The sequence below is a fragment of the Ursus arctos genome, unplaced genomic scaffold (assembly GCF_023065955.2).
Source record: "Ursus arctos isolate Adak ecotype North America unplaced genomic scaffold, UrsArc2.0 scaffold_19, whole genome shotgun sequence".
Classification (NCBI taxonomy): Eukaryota; Metazoa; Chordata; class Mammalia; order Carnivora; family Ursidae; genus Ursus; species Ursus arctos.
In genome coordinates, this window is record NW_026622863.1 from 41,661,209 (window position 1) to 41,689,207 (window position 27,999).

At 37.2% G+C, this 27,999-nt stretch overlaps 1 protein-coding gene across 7 annotated transcripts; it reads right to left on the bottom strand.

The window, feature by feature from the left end:
• Positions 1 to 51: 51 nt before the first annotated feature.
• ZNF567 (zinc finger protein 567) lies at positions 52 to 27,975 on the bottom strand. Of its 7 annotated transcripts, none has more exons than XM_044378804.3 (8): positions 27,861 to 27,905; positions 27,260 to 27,321; positions 25,938 to 26,271; positions 25,578 to 25,769; positions 24,122 to 24,195; positions 6,575 to 6,701; positions 6,235 to 6,321; positions 52 to 2,424 (listed from the first exon to the last, which is right to left on the bottom strand). In XM_044378804.3, exons 4-8 carry the CDS (start codon positions 25,615 to 25,617, stop codon positions 707 to 709), a joined length of 2,046 nt encoding a protein of 681 aa, XP_044234739.2. In that variant the 5' UTR covers positions 25,618 to 25,769; positions 25,938 to 26,271; positions 27,260 to 27,321; positions 27,861 to 27,905; the 3' UTR covers positions 52 to 706. The 7 variants fall into 7 exon arrangements, with proteins under 7 accessions (XP_044234739.2, XP_057170690.1, XP_026340141.2 ...); XM_057314707.1 differs by having other exon boundaries at positions 27,264 to 27,321; positions 27,861 to 27,897; XM_026484356.4 differs by lacking the exon at positions 25,578 to 25,769 and having other exon boundaries at positions 26,167 to 26,271; positions 27,861 to 27,904.
• Positions 27,976 to 27,999: the final 24 nt, after the last annotated feature.

The following is a 27,999-nucleotide window of genomic DNA, read 5'->3' on the forward strand; positions in this document are numbered from 1 at the left end:
CATCTTAATATTAGATTAACAGAAATACACACACACACACACACACGAATATTTACAGGATTTATAGCAGTATTTTTATTAAAACAAAATTATAAAAAATACAAATATCCATCAAGAGGATAAATAGTGGTATATTTTTGAAATGGAAGAGTAAACAGAATGAAAATGAACACATTACTGCCACATGCAATAATGTATGAATCTTAAAAATGTTGAATGAAACAAGACACAAAAAAATTCATGATACATGATAAAACATACGTAAAGTTTAAAGACATGCAAAGACTACTTTATGATGTTATAAGTCAGGTACATGGTAACCTTTGGGGAAGTAACAACTGTTTTTTATTCCAGAGCATAAGGAGAAATACATTTCATATTTTCTTTTTTTTTTTTTTATGGAGACTGATGTTATAACCATTTTGTATCTTGCCTCCACATGTATTATGTAAGAACTTTTTTAAAAAAGAAACTGAGTCAATAGAACCTGGAAACTTAAAAATTAGCTTCATTTCTGTTAGAGTTCAAGAACAATGATCATATTCATTATATATGCTAGTAAACAGTAGATAGTTACATAGTTGGTACTTTATTATCACATTTGTGATTAAAATTACCTTATTAAAATGTTTTAGCATGCTTTTTTTTCTTTTTAAACTAAAGTGTTACAATAACTTGGAAAGGCTTTACAAAGAAGTCACATCGTTTATTGCATTTCTATGTTTTCTCCCTTGTGAGTTCTCTGATGGACAATGAGGTTTCTTTTATAACTGAAGGACTTACCACACTCGTTACAAATATAGGGTTTCTCCCCTGTGTGAGTTCTCTGATGTACAATGAGATTTGTCTTCTGGCGGAAGCACTTTCCACATTCATTACATTTATATGGTTTCTCTCCTGTATGAGTTCTTTGATGATGAATGAGATATGACTTCCTGCTAAAGGCTTTCCCACACTGAGGGCATTCATAGGATTTCTGTCCTGTATGTATTTTCTGATGTACAGTGAGAGTTGCTTTCTGGCGAAAGGACTTCCCACATTCATTACAAATATAGGGTTTCTCCCCCGTATGAATTCTCTGGTGTAGATTCAGATTTGTCTTCTGACTGAAGGATTTCCCACACTCATTACATTCATATGGTTTCTCTCCTGTGTGAGTTCTGTGATGATCAATGAGGTATGACTTCATTCTAAAGGCCTTCCCACAGTGAGGACATTCATAGGATTTTTCCCCTGTATGTGTTCTCTGATGTGCCACAAGGGTTGTCTTCTGGCGGAAGGACTTCCCACATTCACTACAAATATAGGGTTTCTCCTCGTTATGAGTCTTCTCATGAAGAGCAAGCGTTGTCTTCTGGGAGAAAGATTTTCCACATTCATTACAAATATAGGGCTTTTCCCCTGTATGAGTTCTCTGATGTACAGTAAGGTTTGCCTTCTGGTGAAAGGACTTCCCACATTCTTTACAAATATAGGGTTTCTCTCCTGTATGAATTCTCTGATGTAGAGAAAGTGTTGTCTTCTGGCGGAAGGACTTCCCACAGTCATTACACTCATATGGTTTTTCTCCTGTATGAGTTCTCTGATGACGAATGAGGTGTGATTTCAATCTGAAGGCATTCCTACACTGTGGACATTCATATGATTTTTCCCCTGTATGTGTTCTCTGATGATCAGTGAGGGCTGTCTTTAGGCGGAAGGACTTACCACATTCATTACAGACAAAGGGTTTCTCTCCTGTGTGAGTTCTCTGATGATCAATGAGATAGGACTTCCTTCTAAATGAATTTCCACATTGATGACACTGATAGGGTTTCTCCTCTGTGTGAATTCCTTGATGCAGAATCAATACTGACTTCCTGCAGAAGGACTTCCCACATTCAGTGCATGTATGTTTTTTTTCAATATTGGTTGCTCTTCTTTTATTATATTCAGATGGGTTTTCCCTTCTGTAAGCTCTATTATGTGTAACTAAGCCTCCCTTTTTAAGAAAGGCTTTTTCACAGTCATTATATCCAAATGACTGTGCTGGAGTTTCCATCTTATGATATTGCATAAGTACTTCATTATGACTGACAGCCCTGCCATGTTGATTATGGGATTTGACTCCAGGTTGAGCTGTCTCTGCTTTAGTATTGAGGAGTGATTTCCCATATCCATTATACTCACTAAGTCTTTTTCTTGCAGGACTTAGATTACTGATGATTAATTCTGAAACATTTTTAAAAATCTTTCCATGAGTGTCATATTCAGGAGGTAGATTTTTTGAATTAATAGGACTTTTGCTTAAAATAAATGTCTTTTCATATGTATTACTGTTCTCCTTACTCAGTTTTTTGTGGTTGATGAATACAACTGATCTAGAAAACTTATCTTGGTGTTCCTTGAATTTCACTAAAAAGTCTTCCTCTTTCCAATTTTTTTCTACAAAAGAATATAATTAATAACAGTTTGTGAATCTTCACATATTTGCTATGGAAAGAAGTTGTATTAGTGTCTAGCATATGAGATCAAAAAAGACCCAGGACAAATTATTCCCTGCCTGGGAAAAGACACAAAACCTAAATAAAAACTCTGCCTCAGTGTGGAAAAAAGTAAAAAATTAAGCAATGAACACTAGTAACTAGAACTTCATACAGAAAGTTAAACGAATATACTAAGCAGTGAGGTGAAGACACAGAATGGTGAGAGAACCATGCTTGGGGGCGCCTGGGCGGCACAGCGGTTGGGCGTCTGCCTTCGGCTCAGGGCGTGATCCCGGCGTTATGGGATCGAGCCCCACATCAGGCTCCTCTGCTATGAGCCTGCTTCTTCCTCTCCCACTCCCCCTGCTTGTGTTCCCTCTCTCGCTGGCTGTCTCTATCTCTGTCAAATAAATAAATAAAATCTTTAAAAAAAAAAAAAAAAGAACCATGCTTGGATAGGTGGATTCAGAAATAATGAAGTGAATCTTTCAAAGACAGTAAACTTTAAGTAGGATGGACAAAAAAAAATTAGTAGAAAAGCTTGTTCAAGAAAAATATTAAAGGAAGGAATACTTTTGGAGAACACAGATCAGAGCCTTTTATACATTCATCCCTAGATTGTGAGGCAGAACACTTCCAGTTGTTCCACCACCCCTTTCCATGTATCCATCAGTGGCTAATTAATCTTTCCAAGTATCAATTTCCTAGTGTTTAGAGGGACACTTTTAAAAAATATTTTATTTTTTTATAATAATGATTTTAAAAAAGATTTATTTTAGAGAGAAAGAGCACACGTGCAAGTGGGGGGAGAGGGAGAGAAGCCTCAAGTAGATTCGCCAGTGAGTGCAGAGCCTGAGGCAGGGCTTGATCTCAGTGCAATCAAGACCTGAGCCAAAATCAAGAGTTGGACTCTCAATCGACTGAGCCACACAGGCGCCCCTAGAAAGACAATCTTATATCCTAGGCTCTTATCTCCATATACCTGGGAATCATTTTCTCTTGTGAGAAAAGAGCTAAGAAAATACTTCCAACAGGAACTTTAAAACTGACTAGGGGTATATTTACTGGCCTATTCATATTGCTATTGTCTGTCCTTTTAGGGTTGTTCAATAACAAAAATCTCATGACCATCAAATTATAACTATTCCTCTTTGCAGACTTATTTTTTCAGGTTTAAAGAAAAGACTGTTGCAAGTTTTCCCCCAATATAGTAACTTTTTTTAACTCCAGTTTTCCATATGGTGGACAAGATTAGATTGTTCATGCTCATTCTAAAGCATTAACTTTAACCTTCATTTCTCTTATAATTTTGTAGCTATATTTGACTTCTGTTACTTTGCAATCATCGACATCCAGGAGAATAATGTTAAACCTAGGTTAAAAAAACTAGGTTTCTTCCTTCAGTCCATTACCCTTAACACTAACATACAAGGAACCTCTGTAAACAAGACTTTAAATTACCTAGATTCACTTTTTATAGATTCACTTTTTATATTCAAACAAGTTTTTAGGGTTGTCCACATATCTGACAAATCTCACACATAACAACAGTAAGGCCTCATATTTATTGCCTTATAAATATCTCACTTATTCCTAATCACATGCTTTCCTCATGTTCTTTTCATCAGTTGGCTTGTCTTTCAATCTTACTTCTACTCATATTTAGATACTCTTCAAGAAAATGCTACCATTCAATGATATCAAAATTCCTTCATTTATTTCCCCCCACCACTTTAAGCACTATTTCTTTATAACTTGAAAATGGTTATGGTCTAGGAAAGTCATTTTAACAAATCTTTTTATAAGCTTAATCAAGTCATAAATATTTCACAAAAAATGCAGATTTTGATAATAATCCTTTTTCATAGAAAAGAATACTTTATTGGTTATCTCCTTTGAACTCTTCTGAGTGTGTATTAACACTGTGTTTCCTACCTAGAAAATTAGCGCTTGGCAGAATTCAACCATTTGAATCAGCATCTATACATCCATGGCCTGAGCAGGTACATCTGAAAGGAACTTACCAGTATAAGCTTTCTGAATGGAGGAAAAATAGACCTCCTTTGTATAGCTCCACAGTTAATGAAGCAACTACTGAATACTTAACATGTTACATACTATTGCAAAAATTATTCGAATAGAGGATCTTATCCTCTTAAGGAAAGAATCCTTAAGCATAAACCATGTATAATCAGGCATCAAATTACATAATCATACCCAAAAGTTGTGTTTTAGTTAGTAGGTAGCATGGGAATTCAGAAAAAGGGTGAGGAGTAGTTAAGGAACAGTTTATGAAGAAAAAATCTCAAGACTTAACTTAAAAGATACATAGTATATGAAAGGGAGAACAGAACACAATGAAAAGTACAGACATCATGACAAATCGTAGATATATGGAGAACACTGAGGAGACTAGATCAAGTGGAAATTACCAAGTTTTCCACAAGGGACAGAAAGTTGAAAAGACCAAATGAAGGCTTATTTTAGTAGTCCTTGAGTGAAGAATTTCAATTTCATATAATAAATAAGGAACAATAAATAGCGTTAAGAAAAAATTACAGCAAAGCCAAGATGTAATTATTGTAGGCAAGACATGAAATAAGGTAACATCATTTTGTATGATATCAGTGAAAAATGAAAATATGGGAAGATGTAAATATATCTCACAGGCTGATAAATATAATACAGATTAAGAAGAGATTCACAAGAGATGATGATAGAGACAGAAAAAGCTGATATCATGGCAGAAATAAAATAATTTGGAAATAGATAATGAGGAAGAATTTAAAAGCTAGGAAAGTTCATGATTTTCATTTCCAACATATTGTCACAAAACAGGTGAAACATAAGAGTGCGGAACTCCAGTAATGGTGGGAGAAATGTACTGAGTATGTCAGTGTTAGAGACATCTACATAAAACAAAGAGCTTCGGTCCTCAGAATGGATGAGATTACTATAATTTAAAGGCAGATCCTTGAGGTCAAATCAGAGAAATAAGACTGAGAGTCTACTGAAACAATATACATGAAAAAATATATGTATCAGTGACTATTACATGCCAGGTATTGTTCTAGGCAATATGGCCAGTAATGAAGAAAACAGACCAAGCTGGAAATAATCACTAAGGGAATCAGGATAAGAATACATTAATGTTTTACCCACACCAAGGGCTGACTTCAGCAATGATGATCAGCCACATAAAACGAACCATAAAAGTTTACTGGAGGAAAATGATAACTGTGGAATTATCAATCTGGGTCAAAGCAAGTGAGTTTTGAAATTAACAGCTAGATTTGTGGTGAGAAGGGGAGCTTATTAGACTTAGCACAGAAAACAAATCTGAGGTAATAAAAAGAAAAAGAAAAAAATGGAAAGCAACTGAGAAGAAAAACATTAACCAATATTCTCTTCTTTAAAAATAGATTTAAGAATGCCTAAAAGAAATATATACAATGGCAAGAAGATAAAGGACTGAGAAAGCTAGAAAGAGACACAAATCAAGAAAAAAGATCTAAAGGAAGACTTATAGTACATTTTGATTAAGAGTGGCAACTATCTTCGATAATATCAAGCAGACTAAGAAAACAATATTATATCCGGAAAGTGATATTTGAAAGTTTAAAATTTGCAAGCAATTTGCAAAGGTTTACAATTTGCAAAGGTTAGGAGCCTTTAAAAAGAAAATATTTCAAAGGTGCCACCCACCACGTGACCATTTTAAAATTTATTCTCCACTAGATTTCATCCACCTGAAGCTTCAGAAACTCACCTAAGCAGGTATGACCTGCAAATGAGGTCCATGGCTCTTCTCCTCGTTCCAACTTAAGGATCACATCAGGTTTGGTCATGTGACACCCTGATAAAGAAAAATTTTGATTAAGATGCTTAGGCTTCAATACATTTGAAAAATTAGTAAACTACATTTTCAATACTGCAAATTAAAGATACTTCATGTAAGAGAAAACTTAACACCTTGCTCTGGGTAAGTACACGATTATCCTTTCTGTGAACAAATACTTCATCACCTCCTAAGCCTGAAATTCAAGACAATTTAGGCACTTTGAAAGGAAATGTATGCTACTGAAAGTTTCCAAGAGAGTTTTTCTTACCCACAGAGATGAGATGGCAATAGTTTTCCAACATCACATCCATGTAGAGAGTCTTCTGAGCAGGATCCAAGTGCTGCCACTCCTCCCGAGTGAAGTCCACAGTCACATCTTTGAATGACACTGATGCCTGCAATGGATTGGAACTATGATCAGAATAAGCTGACCAGATATTGTGGACTACTTTTGATCCTGCTCCTTTGGGGCATCCATATGAATATAAAGAAAGCCAATCATTTTTGTTTTGTCATTTACGTAGTAAGGTAAACAAAAGTGAAGACAGAAATACCTGTCACTGAATTTATTTAATAATTAATTCTAAAAATATTTACATGAGGTCATTTTGTATCTCAAAAGTGCATTAGTTTACTGGAATGCCAAAACATACAAAGCATGGTCCCTGCATTGCCTCAAAGCAAGGAACACATACCTTTAAGAAAGTATGTATAAACATAAACCTGCTAGAAGGTGTTACAGGTACTACAACAAAAGAATATACAAGATGCAGTATATTACAAGGGGAGCACAATTCAGGAGGTAAAATTTTTCCCTGTCAAGATTAATGTGTTATGCGGGGAGAATATGGTTTCAGAATGCATGGGAACAACTCTGGCATCCAAAAGTAATTGGTCAAGAAAACGATCCCTCAGATAGTAATTATTTATAATTAACACAACATATATATCTGAACACAATATGTAATAAATGACAGATGGCACTGGAAAATAATCAAAGCAAGCAAAAACTGAAGGAGAATTTATTCTTAACGGACAGCAAATGCAATAGGTAAGATGTTCAGTTCATGACTTTTTTTGCATGAAGGTACCAGAAACCCCACAGCTCCTGAGGCAGAATTTAGAGCTGGCAGATGAGCTGGAGATTTAGAAATAAAGTCTTTCTTTCTTTTCTTTCTTTCTTTCTTTCTTTCTTTCTTTCTTTCTTTCTTTCTTTCTTTCTTTCTTTCTTTCTTTCTTCTTCTCCTCTTCTTCCTCTTCCTCTTCTTCTTCTTCTTTCTTCTTCTTCTTCTTTTCTTCTTCTTCTCCTTCTCCTTCTCCTTCTCCTTCTTCTTCTTCTTCTTTAAAGATTTTATTTATTTGAGAGAGAGAGTGCACAAGCAGGGAAGGGGCAGAGGGAGAGGGAGAAGCAGGCTTCCCAGTGAGCAGGCAGCCGATGCAGGGCTCGATCCCAGGACCCTGGGATCATGATCTGAGCTGAAGGCAAATGCTCAACCAACTGAGCTACCTAGGCACCCCTCTTTTTTTTTTTTAAGTAGGCTCCATATGCAGTGTTGAGCCCAGCGTGGGGCTTGAACTTATGATCATGAGATCAACACCTGAACTGAGATCAAGGGACGATTGACCAATTGAGTCACTCAGGCACCCCTAAATTGAAGTGAGAAAACAACAGAAAGGATGAGAACCAAAATCAGAATATAAACGCTGCCAGAACTCCAGGTTGTTAGTTAAACTAAGCAATTGTTGGAGAAACCACAGAGGACTTAGCAAAAAGATACCAGAAAAGAGTTCTGAAAAACAGAAGTGCACCAACACCTGGTGAGATTCTGAGATTTCTGCATTTTTGATTAACAGCACTACATAACTTGCTCATAGCTCAAGCAGAAGAAAACTGGAGCCTTACTGGATGGAGGTGTCAGAAGTTGCAGCTCACAAAGCAGCAGGAAATATAAGGGGTGAAACACTGGAAGACAGAGAGCTCCAGAAAGTAAGCCCTAAAATATAAGTATAAACACCAGTTCCTTAATCAAGAGCTAAAGTATATGAACACAAAGAGAACCCATCTCCCCTCCCCTAAGGGGGCTATGGTCAAAAGCAACAGGTGGAAGCTTAAAGAACTGAGCTGATATATCAACTGCTTTACACTTGGGGGTGGGGACAGAGTTTAAAGTTCGATTTCAAGCAAATTAGTTGCCTGCTAGAAAAAAAAAAACCCAATAATCCTCAGGAAAAAAAAGACAGAATCAGATTACTGTATTATTCATGATATCCAGGTTTCTAGGAAAAATTACTAAACATACAAACAAAACAAAACAAGAGGAAGGGGAATATGACCTATATTCAGAAAAAGCCAGAGAAACTAATTCCTAGTGGGCCCCAAAGTTGGATTTTGCCAACAAAAGGCTTCAAAGAAGCTATTCTTAATGTGTTCAGAGAAGTAAAGAAAAACCTAGCATGGAAATAGATATAACTAAAAAGTCAATACATGAATGAAAGTGAACTATTAAAATGTATTTGATTGACATAAAACACAACACATATAAAAACAGATGAATAAAAAACAGGTTTGCGGTGCCTAGGTGGCTTAGTTAAATATCTGACTCTTGATTTCAGCTCAGGTCATGATCTCAGGGTCATGGGATTGAGCCCTACGTCAGACTCCATGCTCAGTGGGGAGTCAGCTTGAGATTCTGTCTCTCCCTCCTTAAAATAAATAAATAAATCTTTAAAAAACAACAAAAACAACCAAACAGCAGGTTAGGAGGAACCTGAAATGCACATTACTAAATGTAAGAAGCCAATCAGAAAAGGCTGTATGATTCCAACTATATGACATTCTGGACAGACAAAACTATGGAGATAGTAAAAAAAAAAAAAAAAAAAAAAGAGGAAGGGATAAGGGATAAATAGCTGTAACACAGAGGATTTTTAGAGCAGTGAAACTATTCTGTATAACACTATAATGGTGGATGTATCATTATATATTTGTCAAAATCTACTGAATATATAAGACCAAGAGTGAACCTTAATGTAAACTATAGACATTGGGAAATAATGATGTGTTAATGTAGCTTCACTGTAATAAATATATCACTCTGCTGCAAAATGTTAATAATGGGGAGGCTATTCATCTGTGGGGACGGGGGTAAATGGAAACTCTGTACCTTTAAAAAAAAAAAAAGATTTTATTTTTAAGTAATCTTTATACACCATGTGGGGCCTGAACCCACAATCCTAGATTAAGAGTCACATGCTCCATGGACTGAGCCAGCCAGACACCCTGAAACTCTGTACTTTCTATACAATTTTGCCATGAACCTAAAATTGCCTTAATATATAAAGTATATTTAAAAGGATTTAAAGAACAGGTTAGTAAAGACACCTGCAGATTGAAAGTGAGGGGATGGAGAACCATTTCTCATGCTAATGGACATCAAAAGAAAGCTGGAGTAGCCATACTTTTTAAGGCAAACTAGATTTTATTTTTTATTTATTTTATTTTTTTATTATTATTTTTTTCATTAACCTGGTAACATTATTTTTTTTTTTAAGATTTTATTTATTTATTTGACAGAGAGAGAAAAAGAAAGAGCACACAAGCAGGGGGAGCAGCAGCAGGAGAGGGAGAAGCAGGCTCTCTGTGGAGTGGGGAGCCTGATATGTGGTTTGATCCCAGGACACTGGGATCATGACCTGAGCTGAAGGCAGCCGCTTAACCAACTGAACCACCCAGGCACCCCTATTTTTTATTTTTTAAAGATTTTATTTATTTATTTGACAGAGCAAGAGAGAGAGAGATCACAAGTAGGCAGAGCATCAGGCAGAGGGAGAGGGAGAAGAATGCTCCCCACAGAGCAGAGAGCCCGACGTGGGGCTTGACCCCAAGACCCTGGGATCACAACCTAAGCCGAAGGCAGACACTCAACCGACTGAGTCATCCAGGAGCCCCCAAACTAGATTTTAAACCAAAGATTGTAACAAGATAAGAAGAAGGGCATTATATAATAAAGAGGCCTATCCAACAAGAAGACCTAACAAATGTAAATATTTATGCTCCCAATGTGGAGTACCCAAATATACAAATCAATTAATAACAATCATAAAGAAATTCATTGATAAAAATACAATAATAGTAGGGGATTTTAACACCACTTACAGCAATGGAGAGATCATCTAAGCAAAAAATCAACAAGGAAACAATGGTTTTGCATGACACACCAGACCAGATGGACTTAACAGATATATTCAGAACATTTCATCCTAACACAGCAGAATGCACATTTTTTTCCAGTGCACATGGAACACTCTCCAGAACAGATCACATACTGGGTCAGAAATCAGGCCTCAACAAGTACAAAACAACTGAGATCATACCATAGATATTTTCTGACCACAACGCTATGAAACTTGAAGTAAACCACAAGAAAAAATTTGGAAAGACCATAAATACATGGAGGTTAAAGAACATCCTACTAAAGAATGAGTGGGTTAACCAGGAAATTCAAGAAGAAATTAAAAAAAAAATACATGAAAGTGAAGATATGACAGTCCAAAACCTTTGGGATGCAGCAAAAGTGGTCCTAAGATGGAAGTACATAGCAATACAGGCCTACCTCAAGAAACAAAACTCAAATATATGACCTAATCTTACACCTAAAGGAACTAGAAAAGTAACAGGAAATAAAGCCTAAATCCAGCAGAAGAAGGGAAATAATAAAGATTAGAGCAGAAATAAATGAGACCAAAAAAAAAAAAAAAAACCCCACAAACAAACAAACAAACAACAAAAACAAAAACCCCAACAAACCAAAAAACTCAGTAGTACAGATCAGTCAAACTAAGAGCTGGTTCTTTGAAAGAATTAATAAAATTGATAACCCCCCTAGCGAGACTTACCAAAAAGAAAAGAGAAAGGACCCAAATCAATAAAATCACAAATGAAAAAGGAGAGATCATAACCAACACTACAGAAATAGAATTATAAGAAAATATTGTTAAAAATTATATGCCAACAAACTAGGCAATCTGGAAATGGATAAATTCCTAGAAACATAAATTACCCAAACTGAAACGGGAATAGAAAAGTTGAACAGATGTATAACAAGCAAATAAATGGAATCAGTAATCAAAAATCTCCCAACAAACAAAAATCCAGGGCCTAATGGCTTCCCAGGAGAATTCTACCAAACATTTAAAGAGTTAATACCTGTTTTTCTTAAACAGTTCCAAAAAACAGAAATGGAAGGAAAACTCCGAAACACATTCTACAAGGCCGGCATTACCTTGATTCCAAAACCAGTCAAAGATCACACTAAAAAGGATAATTATGGCCAATATCCCTGATGAACATGAATGCAAAAATTTTCAACAAGATACTAGTAAACTGAATCCAACAGTACATTAAAACAATTATTCACCACAATCAAGTGGGATTTATTCCTGGGCTGCAAGGGTGGTTCAGTATTGCGTATCAATCAACATGACACACCATGTTAATAAAGGGTAAGAACCACACAATCCTATCAACAGATACAGAAAAAGCATTTGACATGGGGCGCCTGGGTGGCTCAGTCGTTAAGCGTCTGCCTTTGGCACAGGGCGTGATCCCAGTGTCCTGGGATCGAGCCCTGCATTGGGCTCCCTACTCCACTGGGAGCCTGCTGCTTCCTCTCCCACTCCCCCTGCTTGTGTTCCCACTCTCGCTGGGTGTCTCTCTGTCAAATAAATAAAATCTTAAAAAAAAAGAAAAAGAAAAAGCATTTGACAAAATACAGTATCCACTCTTGATAGAAGTCCTCAACAAAGTAGGGATAGATGGAACACACATCAACATCATAAAGGCCATATACAAAAGACCCACAGTTATATCATCCTCAATGGGGAAAAAATGAAAGCCTTTCCCCTATGGTCAGGAAGAAGACAAGGATGTCCACTCCCACCATTGTTATTTAACACAGTACTGGAAGTCTTAACTTCAGCAATCAGACAACAAAAAGAAAGAAAAGGCATCCAAACTAGCAAGGAAGAAGTCAAAACTTTCACTATTCACAAACAACATGATACTCTATGTAGAAAACCTGAAAGACTCCACCAAAAAGTTGCTAGAATATAGGAATTCAGCAATGTCGTAGGATACAAAATCAACATAAAGAAATCTGTTGCATTTTTATACACCAATAATGAAGCAGCAGAAAGAGAAATCAAGGAAACAAATCCCATTTACAGTTGCACCAAGAATCATAACTTACCTAGGAATAAACCTAACCAGAGTAAAAGATCTGTACTCTGAAAACTATAGAACACTCATGAAAGAAATTGAAGATGACACAGAGAGATGGAAGAACAAATATTATTAAAATGTCTATACTACCCAAAGCAATCTATACATTTAATGAAATCCCTATCAAAATACCACCAGCATTTTTCAAAGAGGTAGAACAAATAATCCTAAAATTTGTATGGAACCACAAAAGACCCTGGATAGCCAAAGCAATCTTGAAAAAACTGGAGGCATCACAATTCCAGATTTCAAGTTATTAACAAAGCTGTAGTCATCAAGACAGTATGGCACCGGCACAAAAATAGACACATAGATCAATGGAACAGAATAGAGAACCCAGAAATGGACCCACACTATATGGTCAACTAATATTTGACAAAGCAGGAAAGAATATCTAATGGAAAAAAGACAGTCTCTTCAACAAATGGTGTTAAGAAAACTGGACAGCAACATGCAAAAGAATGCAACTGCATCACTTTTTTACACCATACACAAAAATAAATTCAAAATGGATGAAAAATCTCAATGTGAGATAGGAAACCATCAAAATCCTAGAGGAGAACAAGGCAGAAACCTCTTTGACATCAGCCATAGCAACCTTAACCAGACAAGTCTCAAGAGACAAGGGAAACAAAAGCAAAAATGAACTATTAGGACTTCATCAAGATAAAAAGCTGCACAGTGAAGGAAACAATCAACAAAGCTAAAAGGCAGCCTACAGAATGGGAGAAGATATTTGCAAACAACATATCTGATAGAGGGTTAGTATCCAAAAATCTATAAAAAACTTATTAAACTCAACACCCCCCCCCAAAATAATCCAGTTAAGAAATGGGCAGAAGACATGAAGAGACATTTTTCCAAAGAAGACATCCAGATGGCTCATAGACACATTTAAAAGATGCTCAACAGCCTCATCATCAGGGAAATACAAATCAAAACCATGATGAGATATTACTTCCCACCTATCAGAATGGCTAAAATTAGCAACACATTAAACAACAGATGTTGGCGAGGATGTGGAGAAAGGGGAACCCTCCTACACAGTTGGAATGCAAACTGGTGCAATCACTCTGGAAAACAGTATGGAGGTTCTTTAAAAAGTTAAAAATAGAATTACCATACAACCCAGAAATTTGCACTACTTACTTACCCAAGGATACAAAAATATTGATGCAAAGGGGTACATGCACCCCAGTGTTTATAGCAGCATTATCAACAATAGCCAAATTATGGAAAGACCCCAAATGCATCCACATATATATAACATATATATGTAATGGAATATTACTCATCCATCAAAAAGAATGAAATCTTGCCTTGTGCAATGACACGGGTAGAGCTAGACTGTATTATGCTAAGAGAAATAGGTCAGTCAGAGAAAGATACATAACATATGCTTTCACTCATATGTGGAATTTAAGAAACAAAACAGATGAACACAGGGGAAGGGAAAAAAGACAGGGAGGTGAACCATAAGAGTCTAATAATAGAGAACAAACTGAGGGTTGCTGGAGGGGAACTGGGTGGGGGATGGGTTAAATGGGTGATGGGTATTAAGGAGGGCACATGTTGGTGATGAGCACTGGTTATATGTAAGTGATAAGTCACTAAATTCTACTCCTGAAACCAATACTACACTATATGTTAACAATAAGAAAAGTTTCAAAATACATTAGGCAAAAATCAACAAAAGTAACATGAGACTTAAAAAAGTCCAAAACCGTGGTTGATGTTAATCAGTAAATGAAAGAACTAGACCAAAGGGGGTGAAAATCCGGACAAATTTAGAATCTCTAAAGAATACTGACAACCACCTAACTCATTTCGTATTTGTGGAGCACTACTTTTTTTTTTTTCAATTTTTATTTATTTACTTAAAGATTTTTATTTATTTATTCATTTGTCAAAGAGATAGAGCACAAGCGGGGGAGCGGCAGGCAGAACAGGCCGAGGGAGAAGCAGACTCCCCACTGAGCAAGGAGCCCAATGTGGAACTTGATCTCAGGACCTTGGGATCATGACTTGAGCTGAAGGCAGACGCTTAACCAACTGAGCCACCCAGGCGTCCCTAAAGATTTTATTTTTAAGTAATCTCTACACCAACGTGGGGCTTCAACTGACAACCCTGAGATCAAGAGTCACATGCTCCATTAACTCCAGCCAGGTACCCCTTACAGTACCACTTTTAGTAATCTCCCAACACATTTCTTTTTCTTTTCTTTCCCTTTTTAAAAGATTTTATTTATTTGAGAGAGTGCATGTGTAAGCATGCAAGTAGGGGGATGGTTGGAGGGAGAGAATCCTCAAGCAGACTCCCCGCTGAGAAAGAGCCCAATGCAGGGCTCCGTCTCACAACCCATGAGATCAGGATCTCAGTCGAAACCAAGAGTTGAACGATTAACCGACTAAGTCACCCAAGCTCCCCTAAATAGACTGTTTTATAGAGATTGGTAAGTTGATTCTAAAATTTACCTGGAAATGTAAAACACCTAGCATGTCTAAACAAGTTTGAAAAAGAAAATGTTGGAAGATTCACATTATCTGATTTTGTGACCTCATAGACTTAATCAAGACTGTGTACACTAGTGAAAGCATAAATATACACATCAATAAAACAGACTATGGAAACATTCCTACACATATATGGTTAACTGTCAACAGAAGCTCCAGGATAATTCAGTAGAGAAAAGATGTCTTTTCACAAACAACTTTGGAAAAACTGAATATTCATTTAAAAAAGGAACCTCAATTCTTATGCATAAAAAGAATTAAGTTGAAATAGATAATTCACTTAAAAAATTTTTCTAAACTCATAATACTCATATAGTAAGCAGAAATAAAATATGCATAACCCTGGAGTGTGCAAAGACTTCTGGGATAGGACACAAAAAACACACATCATAAAATTTGAAAATCTAATGAACTGGACTTCGTCAAAATTAAAAACTTCAGCTTGGAAAGAGACCTTTAAGAAAATAAAAAATCAAATCACAGACTGGGAAAAGATAATTCACAGTACTTTTATCTGACAAAAGATTTATGTTTAGAATATATAAAGAACTCATACAACAACAAAAAAAATCTATGCATTAAAAATTGGCAAAAGCTCTGAACAAGTTCAGAAATTATATAAATGTCAAATAAGCAAAATGCTCACCATTTTTACATATATCAGGGAAATGAAAACTAAAATAATGAAATACCATTACACACTCTCTAGGATAAGTAAAATTAAAAAGTGACCATACCAAGTGCTGGTGAGGATATGGAGCTACTCTAACTTTTACATATTGTTGGTGGGAATGTAGAATGGCACTACTCTCCATAAATTTGGCAGTTTCTTATGAAGTTAAACATACATTTTTCATACAACCCACTGATTCCACACCTAGGTATTTACCCCAAAGAAATGAAAATACAGTTCACGCTAAGATTTCTATGCAAATGTTCATAGGAGCATCATTTGTAATAGTCGGAAAGTAGGGGGAAAAATGTCTTGGGGTGCCTGGGGGGCAAGGTTGGTTAAGCATCTGCCTTTGGCTCAGGCCATGATTTCTGGTTCCAGGGATTGATCCCTGTGTTGGGCTCCCTGCTCAGTGGGGAGTCTGCTCCTTCCTCTCCTTCCCCACACTCGTGCACACGCTCTCTCTCTCAAATAAATAAAATCTTAAAAAAAAAAGTCTATCAAAACATGAGTAGATAAATTGTAGTATATTCATATACTTGAGTACTACTTAGCAATACAAAGAATGTTCTGCTGTACACAACATGAATAAACTTCAAAAACATGTTGAGTTACACAAGCCAATCTCTCCAAAAGCACATATTCTATTATCCTATTTATATGAAATTCAAGAAGAGGCAAAACTAATTTATAGCAGCAGAAGCAGATATATGATTACTGAAGGCCAGGAGTGGCAGAAGAGCTACTGGTTGTATGGGGGCACAGGAGGGGACTTTTTGGGGTAACAGAAATTTTGTAATCTTGACTGTTGTGATTACATAGACCTATACTATTTTCAAAATTCATGAACTCTATACTTAAATGAGTGCCTTTATTATATATAAATAACACCTCAATAAAGCTGATTAAAAAATGAGGGTGGATTTGCAAAGGTTTTGCTTCAAGAATGGCAGAATACCTCTTATTTGACTGTTATGTAGATAACTATAAACGCCAGATTAGAATATATATATATAACTATTGGAAGGTACTGCAAAGTGACCCAAACAAACTGGAGGGGAGGATTTACACATGGAAGAACAGAAGAGTAAGGGAAGAACTGCCAATTTATACTACCTGTAGCCTGAGGGCAAGTCCCAAGTAGAGACTGTGTGTAGCAAATAAAATTGAGGTGGAAACCCATGGTCTTACTGGCTTGAAGAACCAAAAGACAGCGTTTAGGGCAACAGTAGCAGCTGGAAAGGAAGTACGGAAATACCACAGAAATGAAAGCCAGAAGGGAGCCCCAAAGAGTGTGAATAAATTTTGTTCATACTTTTGGCTAATACCTGAATTAGGTATGGGTGGGCCAGAATCAGCACCCTGGTTAAACATAAAGGAAATAAAGCAGGGATTCAAACTGCCACCAATTAATTAGTCTGAGATTTAAGTTGAACCAAATTAACCATCCAATAAAAGAAATCAGTACTCCACATTACCATTTCCATGGAAATTAACTACTATAAGAAATTCTCTTCTACCATAAACAACTGAAACACTATAAAAATATATTAAACACCTGTTTTCAAGTATTGCACAGCTGACAGGACAAAATGATGATCCTACAAGAAGGGAAACAAAGTAAGCTCTATAACTGCCCCAGCCTACCACCTAAAAACAGTTTCTAGGTCAGGAACCTGGAGAGGATACACAAACAGAGCCCAGCAGTCTCCCTGAGTTGCAGGAACAGAGATCAGAGTTTGGAGGGTCCAAGATGGCAAGAACTGCCAGGCAAAATAATGAGTAGGAAGTAGCAGAGCCACAGCATACCCCAAGACCACTCCAGACATCTGCAGAGTGATTCCCTTCAATCTATGAATACTGATCTGCAAATATATGGGAGCAAAACTCTGTGGAGCCGGGGAAAGAAAAAGAGGCAAGTAATAGGGTGAACAATTCCCAGAGCTCAAATAGGCCTGAGAACAGTTTGTATTCCCACCAGCCAGAACAGAGAGAGCTGATAACACACAGGCAGAGCAGGAGTTGGCAAGGTTTCTATGTAAGGGCCAGACATTAAATATTTTAGGCTTGTGGGCCATATGGTCTCTGTTATAACTACTCTGTGGTTGTAGTGCAAAAGCAATAATAAACAACATGTAAAAAAAAAAGAGTGTAGCTGTGTTCTAATATGATTTTATTCACAAAAACAGGGGATTTAGCTGGATTTAGCCGTGAGGTATAAATTGCTAACCAAGGTTAATGGGGCTAAACTAGCCCTAGACCAAATGCTGCTCTACACTAACAAAAGCTTAAGCTTCAAGAGGGTCAAAATGATCTGAAGTAGCTTAATTCTTTAAAGGAACTTACCAAAATATAGCCTTCAGCAATTTGAAAATTCAAGTAAAAAAAAAAAAAATTCCAGGCATTCAAAGAAGCAGAAAAATAGGACCTTATTTAGAAGGAAGAAAAAACCCCAAGCAAACCAAAAATAACAGGTGATGGATTTAGCAAATAAGGACGTTAAAGCAGATACTGTAAACATGCTCCATAAGCTTAAGAATACAGAGGAAAAGATGAATATGATGAGAGAAAATGAAGATATAAAAAAGGATCAAAAAGAACTTCTAGAGAAGAAAAGTACATAATATGAAAATATCAATGGATGGGAGTAACAATAGATTAGACACTGAAGAAGTAAAGAGCAGTAAACTTGAAGAGAAAGCAACATAAGCTATCCAAACACTTTGGCAACTGGCTGTGTTCCAGTAAAATTTTTATTTACAAAACCAGGTGGCGAGACTGATTTAGTCCTCAGGCAATAGTCTGCCAATCCTTGGCCTAAGATAACCACTAAAAAAAATAAAACGAAGAAGTACTTGTAATATGTGAATAATAGAGAAAAAATGGAATCATAAAAAAATTTCTCAATCTAAAAGAAAATAAGAATAGAAAAAAAAGAAAAGTAAAATAACAATTGGGGAAAATAGAAAAAAATGGCAACATGGTATATTTAAACCCAATGTATTAATAATTACATTAAATGAAAATGGACTAAAAAGTCCAATAAAAAAGTAGAGTATCAGACCGGAGAAAAAAGTAAGAACAAGCTATATACTATCTATAAGAAGCTCCTTATAGGATGGGGCGCCTGGGTGGCACAGTGGTTGGGCGTCTGCCTTCGGCTCAGGGCGTGATCCCGGCGTTATGGGATCGAGCCCCACATCAGGCTCTTCTGCTATGAGCCTGCTTCTTCCTCTCCCACTCCCCCTGCTTGTGTTCCCTCTCTAGCTGGCTGTCTCTATCTCTGTCAAATAAAATAAAATAAAATCTTAAAAAAAAAAAAAAAAAAAAAAAAAGAAGCTCCTTATAGGGGTGCCTGGGTGGCTCAGTCAGTTAAGCATCCGACTCCTGGTTTCAGCTCAGGTCATGATCTCCGGGTCATGAGATCGAGGCCCACATCAGGCTCTGCACTCAGCACTGAGTCTGCTTGTCCCTCTCCCTCTGCTCCTCCCCCTGCTCGCGCACACTCTCTCTCTTTCTCAAATAAATAAATAAATAAAATCTTTAAAAAAGAAGCTCACTATAAATATGAAAACAGGAAGATTAAAGTAAAAAGGATGGAGGGGGTGCCTGGGTGGATCAGTTGGTTGGGCGTTCAACTCTTTGTTTTGGCTCAGGTCATGATCTCAGGGTTCTGGAATTGAGCCCCACATCAGGCTCCACGCTCAGTGGAGAGTCTGCTTGAGGATTCTCTCCCTCTCCCTCTCCCTTTCTCCCTGCTCACACACACACTCTCTCTAAAATAAACAAATCTTTTTTTTTTAAAGGATGGAAAACATATATACACTGTGTAACTACTAATCATAAGAAAGTCAAAATGGCTATAATATCAAACAAGATGGATTTCACAACAAAGAATATTATTAGGGACTAAATAAGGCATTTCATAATAATAGAGTGGGTCAATTCATGAGAGAATATAACAATTCTAAATGTGAATGCACCTAAAAAGAGAACTTCAAAATACATTAAGTAAAACCTAATAGAATAGAAAAGGAAAAATGGACAAAACCAAAATTATAACTGAAGATTTCAACTTTCCTCTCAGTCACTGCTATAATAAATGGACTGGAAATCAATAAGGATACAGAAGTCTTTACCATCACAATCAACCAATTTGGCCTGATTTTTTAAAGAATACCTAATAACACCAGAATGAATACTCTTTACATGTGCACATGGAGCAGTCATCAATTTAAACTATAATTTGTGCCACAAAAAAAGTCTCCATAAATTTAAGACTGAAATCAAATAGAGTATGTTCCCTGATCGAAAAGAATTAAAGTAGAAATCAATAATAGAAAGCTATCTGGAAAATCCCCAATATTTGGAAATTAGATACATTTCTTCTAAACAACCAATAGGTTGAAAAAGAAATCACAGGGGAAACTGAAAATATTTTCAACTGAATCAAAATAAAAATACGACATGTCCAAATTTCTTGAAGACTACTTAAACAGTGCTTAGAGGGAAATTTATAGCATTAAATGCTTCTATTAGAAAAAAAGGTCCCATATCAATAATATAAGCTTCCATCTGCAAAACTAGAACATGATTTAATTAAACCCAAAGTATTGGGGGGGGAAAAAGGAAACAAAAAAGATAAGAAAGAGGAAACAGAAAAACAATGGAGTAAGCCAATGAAACTAAAAGCTGGTATTTTTTTTTTTTAAGATTTTATTTATTTATTCGACAGAGATAGAGACAGCCAGCGAGAGAGGGAACACAAGCAGGGGGAGTGGGAGAGGAAGAAGCAGGCTCATAGCGGAAGAGCCTGATGTGGGGCTTGATCCCATAACGCCAGGATCACGCCCTGAGCCGAAGGCAGATGCTCAACCGCTGTGCCACCCAGGCGCCCCAAAAGCTGGTACTTTGAAACAGTCAATGAAATTGATAAACCTCTAGCCAAATGACCAAGGAAAAGAATAAGACACAAATTACTAATAACATAAATGAAAGAGGGGCATTGCTACAGATTGCACAAACATCAAAAGGATAGAGTATATTTTGGACAACTTTATGTCAATAAATTTGATAAATTCCTTGAAAGATACAAACTACAGAAGCTCACCAAAGGGGAAAAACCCCAAAAACTGAATATTCCTAATTCTACTAAGGAAATTGAGCTGCTAGTTAGACACCTTCCCACATAAAAAATCTCCAGGCTAAGATGGCTTCACTGGGGAATTCTAACAAACACTTTAAGAACAAATAATACCAATTTACACAAATTCTTTCAGAAAATATTACCCAACTTATTTTATGAGAATTACCCTGATATTGGGGTGCCTGGGTGGCTCAGTCTGTTGAGCGGCTGACTCTTGGTTTCGGCTCAGGTCATGATCTCATGGTCATGAGATCCAGCCCAGTGTCTAGCTCAGTGGGGAGTCTGCTTGAGATTCTCTCTTTCCCTCGCCCTCTGCCACTCCTCCCGCTCATATGCACACACACTTCTCTCTCAAATAAATAAATCTTAAGAAAAAAAAAGAATTACCCTGATATCAAAACTAAACAAAGGTATTATAAGAAAAATTAGACCAAATTCTTATGAACCATAAACAAAAGAATCCTTAACAATGTATTAGCAAATTCATCAAGCAGTATATATATATATATATATATATATAAATATCATGACAAAGTGGCGTTTATCCTAGGGCGACTAAGTTGGCTGAACACTTCAAAATCAATATAATTCACTGTGTTAATAGAAAAAAAAAAGGTCATATAATGGGGAATAACCAATAGATTCAGAAAAACCTTTGAAAAAATTCAACACCCTCTCATTATAAAAACTATCAGCAAACTAGAACTTTTTTACCAGATCTATGCAAAACCTATATAGCTAATACCATACTTAATAGTGAAACATTGGATCCCTTTCCCCTAAGTCAGGAACAAGGTAAAAATGTCTGTTCTCACCACTTTTATTCAACACTGTACTGAAGGTTCTAGACAAAGTAGTAAATGAATAGATTGAAAAGCAAGACGGAAAACAGTCATTATTCACATATGACATGACTGTCTACGTAGAAAATCCTAAAGAATATACAAAAAATTACTAGAACTAATAAGTAACTTTAGAAAGACTGTAGGTCAATATACAAAAATCAATTGCATTTTCATATTTTAGCAGTGAATGGTGAGAATTTGAAATAAAAATGAATAGCATTTACAATAACATAAAAAAATAAATACCCAGGGATCAATATATCAAAACATGTGCAAGATGGTAAACTGAAAACAACAAAGCATTACTGAGAGAATTTAAAGATCTAAATAAAAAAAGATGTACCTCATATTCATGAATTAGAAAATCGTATTATTATTAATGATGACTATTCTTGAATTTAAATGATTAATAAGCATTTTAACATCTTCCACTCCCCTAATGGGCTGTCTTTACACATTCTTCTAATGTGCTTTAGGTCTGATGCTATAAAAAGTTATAAGAGAACAGTTACTGATTAATGTTGTAAGTACAGAATTTCTGTTTGGGATGATGAAAACCTTCTGGAAATACATAGTAGTGCTGGTTACACAACACTGTGAATGTACTTAATGGGACTAAACTATAAAATTAACAATGGCTAAAATGGTGAAATTTTATATTATGTATATTTTAACAGACATACACAGAGTTAAACAGAAAAGCATAGAAACACAAAGATCCATACATGAGCATTGGGGTGAGTACTTGGAGGACTGGAAAAGGAGAAAGGTGTTAAAACGGGAAAACAAGTGACCATGGTTATCAAAGAGGCACTCAAAATAAAGATATCAGTGGGGATGAAGGAACTGTGTTGTAAGGAATAAGATTTATCACTAAACTGTGCAGTGGAAGAGAGACATTTATTTAACTCAAGCTAGCTGTATTAGCAGGTGGGTATGGGACAGAGCCAAAAGCGGATTGAAAACAAAACAAGAAAGGATAGGATGGGCAGGAGATAATGAGATAAATCTTGGCGATGTGCCTGAAGTATCTGTGGAACATGCAGGTGGTGATATTTAGTTGGGAGACTAGATTTGGTTTTGACAGAATTTGAGGTTTAGAATTATGTGAGCATCATTAGAATAGTGGTAGATTGTGAATAGGAACAGAAGATTGTAAAGAGAAGAGAACCAATAAAGAATCTGGAGGACCCTAGTATTTAAAAGGTCCAGATACAAAGATGAATTTTCTTCCTTTTTAAAAAAGATTTTATTTATTTATTTATTTATTTAGAGAGCAAGTGCATGTGAGCGGGGGGTAGGGGGGAGGCACAAAGGGAGAGAGAGAATCCCAAGCAGACTTGGACAAGGGGCTCAATCCCCTATCCCCAAGATCATGATCTGAGCTGAAACCAAGAGTCAGACACTTAATGACTGAGCTACCCAGGTGCCCCTAAAGATGAATTTTCTGAAAGAACCAAGAGAGAGTAACATCTTTGAAACCAAGAACAGAATATTTCAAGAGTTACACTTGTAATTCAGTACAGTGATCTAAGCACATACATTTACTTCTCCTGCCTCCAAATATAAAATTATAAGAAATTTAAACATAGGAACACCATTAGCATAATGGGGGAGTGTTATTGGCAGGCCACAGATTTTTAGGAATTGTTAGCAGCTATGAGCAAAACTGAAGGATCAGACAGGAGAAAAGCAAGATTCTCAGTTTTGTACAATTTGCCCAGCATAGCTCTATTCTCAAAGCCTCAAGACAAGTCTCCTTGACACTTATTAATAGCAATCTATCAATTCCATCTCCATCTTTACTGTTTCTTTTTTTTTTTAATGTTGATGGTATTTTATTTTTTAAGATTTTATTTATTTCTTTGACAGAGAGATAGAGAGCACAAGTAGGCAGAGTGGCAGGCAGAAGGAGAGGGAGAAGCAGGCTCTCTGCTGAGCAGGGAGCCTGATGTGGGGCTCGATCCCAGGACCCTGAGATCATGACCTGAGCCGAAGGCAGACGCTTAACTGACTTGAGCCACCCAGACGCCCCCATCTTTACTGTTTTTATCTAAACAAGACAAGTTCATGCAGTAATATGTTCTCATTTGAGGAAAAGCATTTTTTGTCCCAGCTCTGCTTGTGGGAGAAGACTGGGAAGATGTTCAATGATATACCCACTTAATTTGTGAACAGTGATTAAAATTAGAAGGAACATTTGTGGAAGGAAAAGCCTTATCTGGCCAATATGGGAAGAAATGGGGACCCCTTCTCTGTAAGGGGAATTTGGTGCAAGAAAGGCAAATGCTCAAACCCATTAAAAAAAAAAAAAAAAAAAAAAGGACGATTTTGGAAAGGAGAAACCTTCATCTCACCTGAGCCATGGTTTTGAGATCTGCAAGAGGTGACCAGTCTTCCTTTGGGTTCCTCTTTGGAAAAGAGGCAGTTCCTATGAAGGCAAAGCTGAGATGAAAAGAAGCCACATGACACTATACATGCCTTATAGCTCTCTTATGACTTAGGATTAAACTGAAGTTGCCTCCATTTCCCTTGCTTTGGCCCTTGACCATTCTGCACATTCCACATAATTTACAGGGGGAGAATGAGCTAGACATATCTTATTTTACCCCCAAATCCAGAGATACAGGCTCTTGGGCAACAGGTTAGATTTTGGGCAAGTTCCCCTCCTTTCTAGCACCATCTTTCCTCTCTTAGCAGCCTACCTCCAAGCTGCTCTCCATAAGGCTCTACCATTTATACTATCACCAGCAATATATGAGAATACCTGTCACCCCACACCCTGACAAATGCTGATATAAACTTCTTGATGCTTGCCTAACAGGTAGAAATTGTGGTTCTAGGTTTTATTTTTCTTACTATGTCAGAAAATAAGCTTCTTTTCATAAGTTTAAAAAACATCCTTAGTTTCTCATGTAAATAGTCTCTTATAATTCCTTCATTTCTCTATCATACTTTTATTTTCTAGATTGGTTATTAGATCTTTTTTAGAGGAAGGAAATATTGTATTTTTTTTTAAGATTTTTATTTATTTATTTGATAGAGCACAAGCAGGGGAGCAGCAGGCAGAGGGAGGGGGAGAAGCAGGCTTCCTGTGGAGAGGAGCCTGATGTGGGATGATCCCAGGACCCTGGGATCACGACCTGAGCCGAAGGCAGATGCTTAACCAACTGAGCAACCCAGGTGCCCTGGAAATATTGCATTCACTTAAAATAATTTTTTATAGTTTCTCAATTGACTTTGTGTTTTTCCTATGCAAAAATAACTTATAACAGATTATTGACCATCTGGCTTAGTACTGTCAGGTGTTCAATAACATATTATTTCCTCCCTTCATCAAAACTGCCATCATATACTTTCCTTTATATATTTGAGTAGATCTGAATTTTATATTTAGTTTCACTGATCTGTTCATTTAATTGTCTGGATGACTCTGCAGTTACTACAGTTTTAAAACATATTTTAGTATCAGGTTAGGGCTATTTCCCCTTTCATTATCTTCTTTCAGAATTTTTGGCTTGTTCATATTCTCCTAAGAACTTTAGAAAGTTCAAAAATTTTACTGAAATTTTAATGGAACTGCATAATGTTAGGGAGTTTGAACACATTATCACTTAGTGTCTTCCTATTCTTTTATTCAAGTCTTACTTTTTGAGTCCCTTAGGAACATTAATTCTTTTTTCACGGATTACAAAATCCTTTGTAACTCATATTTTTGATGGCAACTTTCAATAGTTTTCTGATACATATATATACATATATGTAAGCACACATATAAAGCCTATTGATTTATCAATGTTTTTTCCAACAAACCTTTGAGTTTTCTAATTGTAGTCATTGTTTTCAACAGCATGGTAACTTAGACATTTTTCTCTCAGTCTCAGCAGATGTCCCAAAGATGGTGAGCAAAACAAGCTTCTAAGTGTCCCTCATTCCAAAATAAAGTCTTGTAAAAAAACATAACCCCGACTTCAAGAGGCTGGAGAGGCTGAGAGAAGGAAATGTCTAGGAGAGTAAAAATTATTTTTAGGGCATAGCTTTCCAGGGGAAGAAAACAAGGGGCCCCTCAGAGGTGGATGCCACTGGAAACCAAAGTGGTGAGAGAATTTTGGGGGAAATGTACATATTTCCAGGATTTGAGAGGGCAAAGTGATTGAGAGGGTTAATTCTCACCTGAGCTCTAGATGGGCAACCCATGGATGGAGCCTGCCTGGGTTGGCTTGGATCCTCTTGGCCAAGAGGACTCACTGGAGACACAAGACCCACCAGAGCAGGAGGACTACTGCATGCCCAGAGGAAACACTGAGGAGACAGCTGGAGAAGTGGCTGTACCCATGAGAAGGTAAGTGTATCTGGAAGTTCCCAGCAGTGGGTTCTCTCAGAAGGTTAAGAGATGACTTACACTAAATTATAATGGTACCAATCATGTTAGCCTCTTCTTGTCCCTGACTTCTGACTTGTCTCCTGTTTTCCAGTTCCCAATCCATTCCAACTAGGGACTACCCACCTAGGGGGGTAAAGAGACAAAACAGAGGTTGAAGAATTAAAGAAGAAACTGATCATGTATGTACTCTTTTCCCCACAGGCTTCCAGCAGGAGGGAGAGAACTTTTATTTTTATTTTTTTAAGATTTATTTATTTATTTATTTGAGAGAGTGAGCCCGAGCAGGGCAAAGGGCAGATGGAGAGAATATCCAAGCAGACTCCTGCTAAGCATAGAGCTCAATGTGGGACTCGATCTCATGATCCATGAGATCATGACCTGAGCCAAAACCAAGAGTCAGACACTTAACTGACTGCACCACCCAGGCACCCGGGAGAGAACTTTCAAAACAAGTTTGAAGTATTGATTTCTAGAGTGAATATCTTATTTAATAGCTATTAGAAGATGAGACTGCTCTCATCTGATTTGACTGATTTGAATGTTCAATAGATTCAGTCTTCAGAATGACTGAAGAAATTACTGAATCTGTCTAGGAATGCATCCAGCAGCAAGGAAAGAAACAGATCCACCCAAATAGGAATTCTGAGTCGCAATTATGGAGAAATTTTTTTATGTGTCCTCCCAAATGGTGTTCTACTCATTTGAACGTACAGGTTATTAGTCAGTGTGGGGTTTTCCAATATACAATCCTACCATCTGAAAATTATTTTTATTTTACTTCCTTTTCTCCATTAAAAAAAAAAAAATCTCTACTTCACTTGTCTAACTGCCGAAGGGTCAAATTTTATAAGTGTATAAAAAGGCCAATATTCAGACAATCTAAACAATACATATTTAACTGGTCATGCATCCAGTTTCTCAAGTGCTCCATCTCAGTCACACAATAAACAATATTCATGAATTACTGAGGATTGGCACACAAAACACTTTAAAAATTAGACAAAGATACAGTTATATCACCCACATAATCGCAATCCCATAGGCACACGTCATGCATAATCTTACAGAGCCAATAACAGACTTCTACACAAAGTAGCAAAATTTTACTCACAAACCCCTTACTGTCGTCTCTCCAAAGTCGCATGCAGTCTCAAACACAAATCGACTCGTAACCTATTTGAAAAATCAGACACACACAGAGACCTTATCGCTTTGACAAACAACCGGTTCCACAATGTCACACGCATAACACATGCCCAAACTACACAAGGACAGCCACAAAAAGCTACACGAACTGAACGCCCGTGTGTGCCAGGCCGCACTCCAAGACTTGGGGTTTACTTACGGGGGGGAAAACAGACAAAATTCCTGCCCTCCCCAACCTCACACCAGTCCCGGGCTTCTAGTTTCCTCTTCGGCGCTGTCCAGCCTGGACTACCAGTTGCCTCTAGGGCACTCCCCGCTCAGGCTCCCTATTCCCTCCTCGGCGTTCTTCGGCCCTGGCTCCTGGTTCCTTCTTCTGCTTAGGTTCTCGCTTCCCTCCTCGCTCTCTGTAGGGCCCAGACTCTCGCCTTCCTCCCCGGCCTTCCTGGCCCAGGTTCCCTTTTCCTTCCTCGCTTTTCCCAGCCCAGATTCCCGCCTCCCTCCTCGACATCCCCCCGGGTCCCGCCATCACCCGCCTCCTCCACCTCGGTGAGACCCACCAGCCTCACCTTCGACCGTAGGCCAGCCGTCTGCGCCTGCGTACTCCCGCGCGGGCTGTTCCCAAGTGTCTCCGCGGCTCCGTCTTTGAGGCCGCAGCCTCCGCGCGCGCGCGCTCGCGCCTCCTCACATACGGGCTTTTCCGGTCTT

What these genes read in the sequence shown, in the direction of transcription:
- ZNF567 (XM_044378804.3), bottom strand. Translation starts at nt 25,617, where the DNA reads ATGCTGTTGAAAACAATGACTACAATTAGAAAACTCAAAG. An exon ending in ATCTCAAAACCATGGCTCAG is followed by an intron (nt 6,702 to 24,121) that starts GTGAGATGAAGG and finishes AATCCATTGCAG; the next exon opens with GCATCAGTGTCATTCAAAGA. An exon ending in TGCAGGTCATACCTGCTTAG is followed by an intron (nt 2,425 to 6,234) that starts GTGAGTTTCTGA and finishes ATTCTTTTGTAG; the next exon opens with AAAAAAATTGGAAAGAGGAA.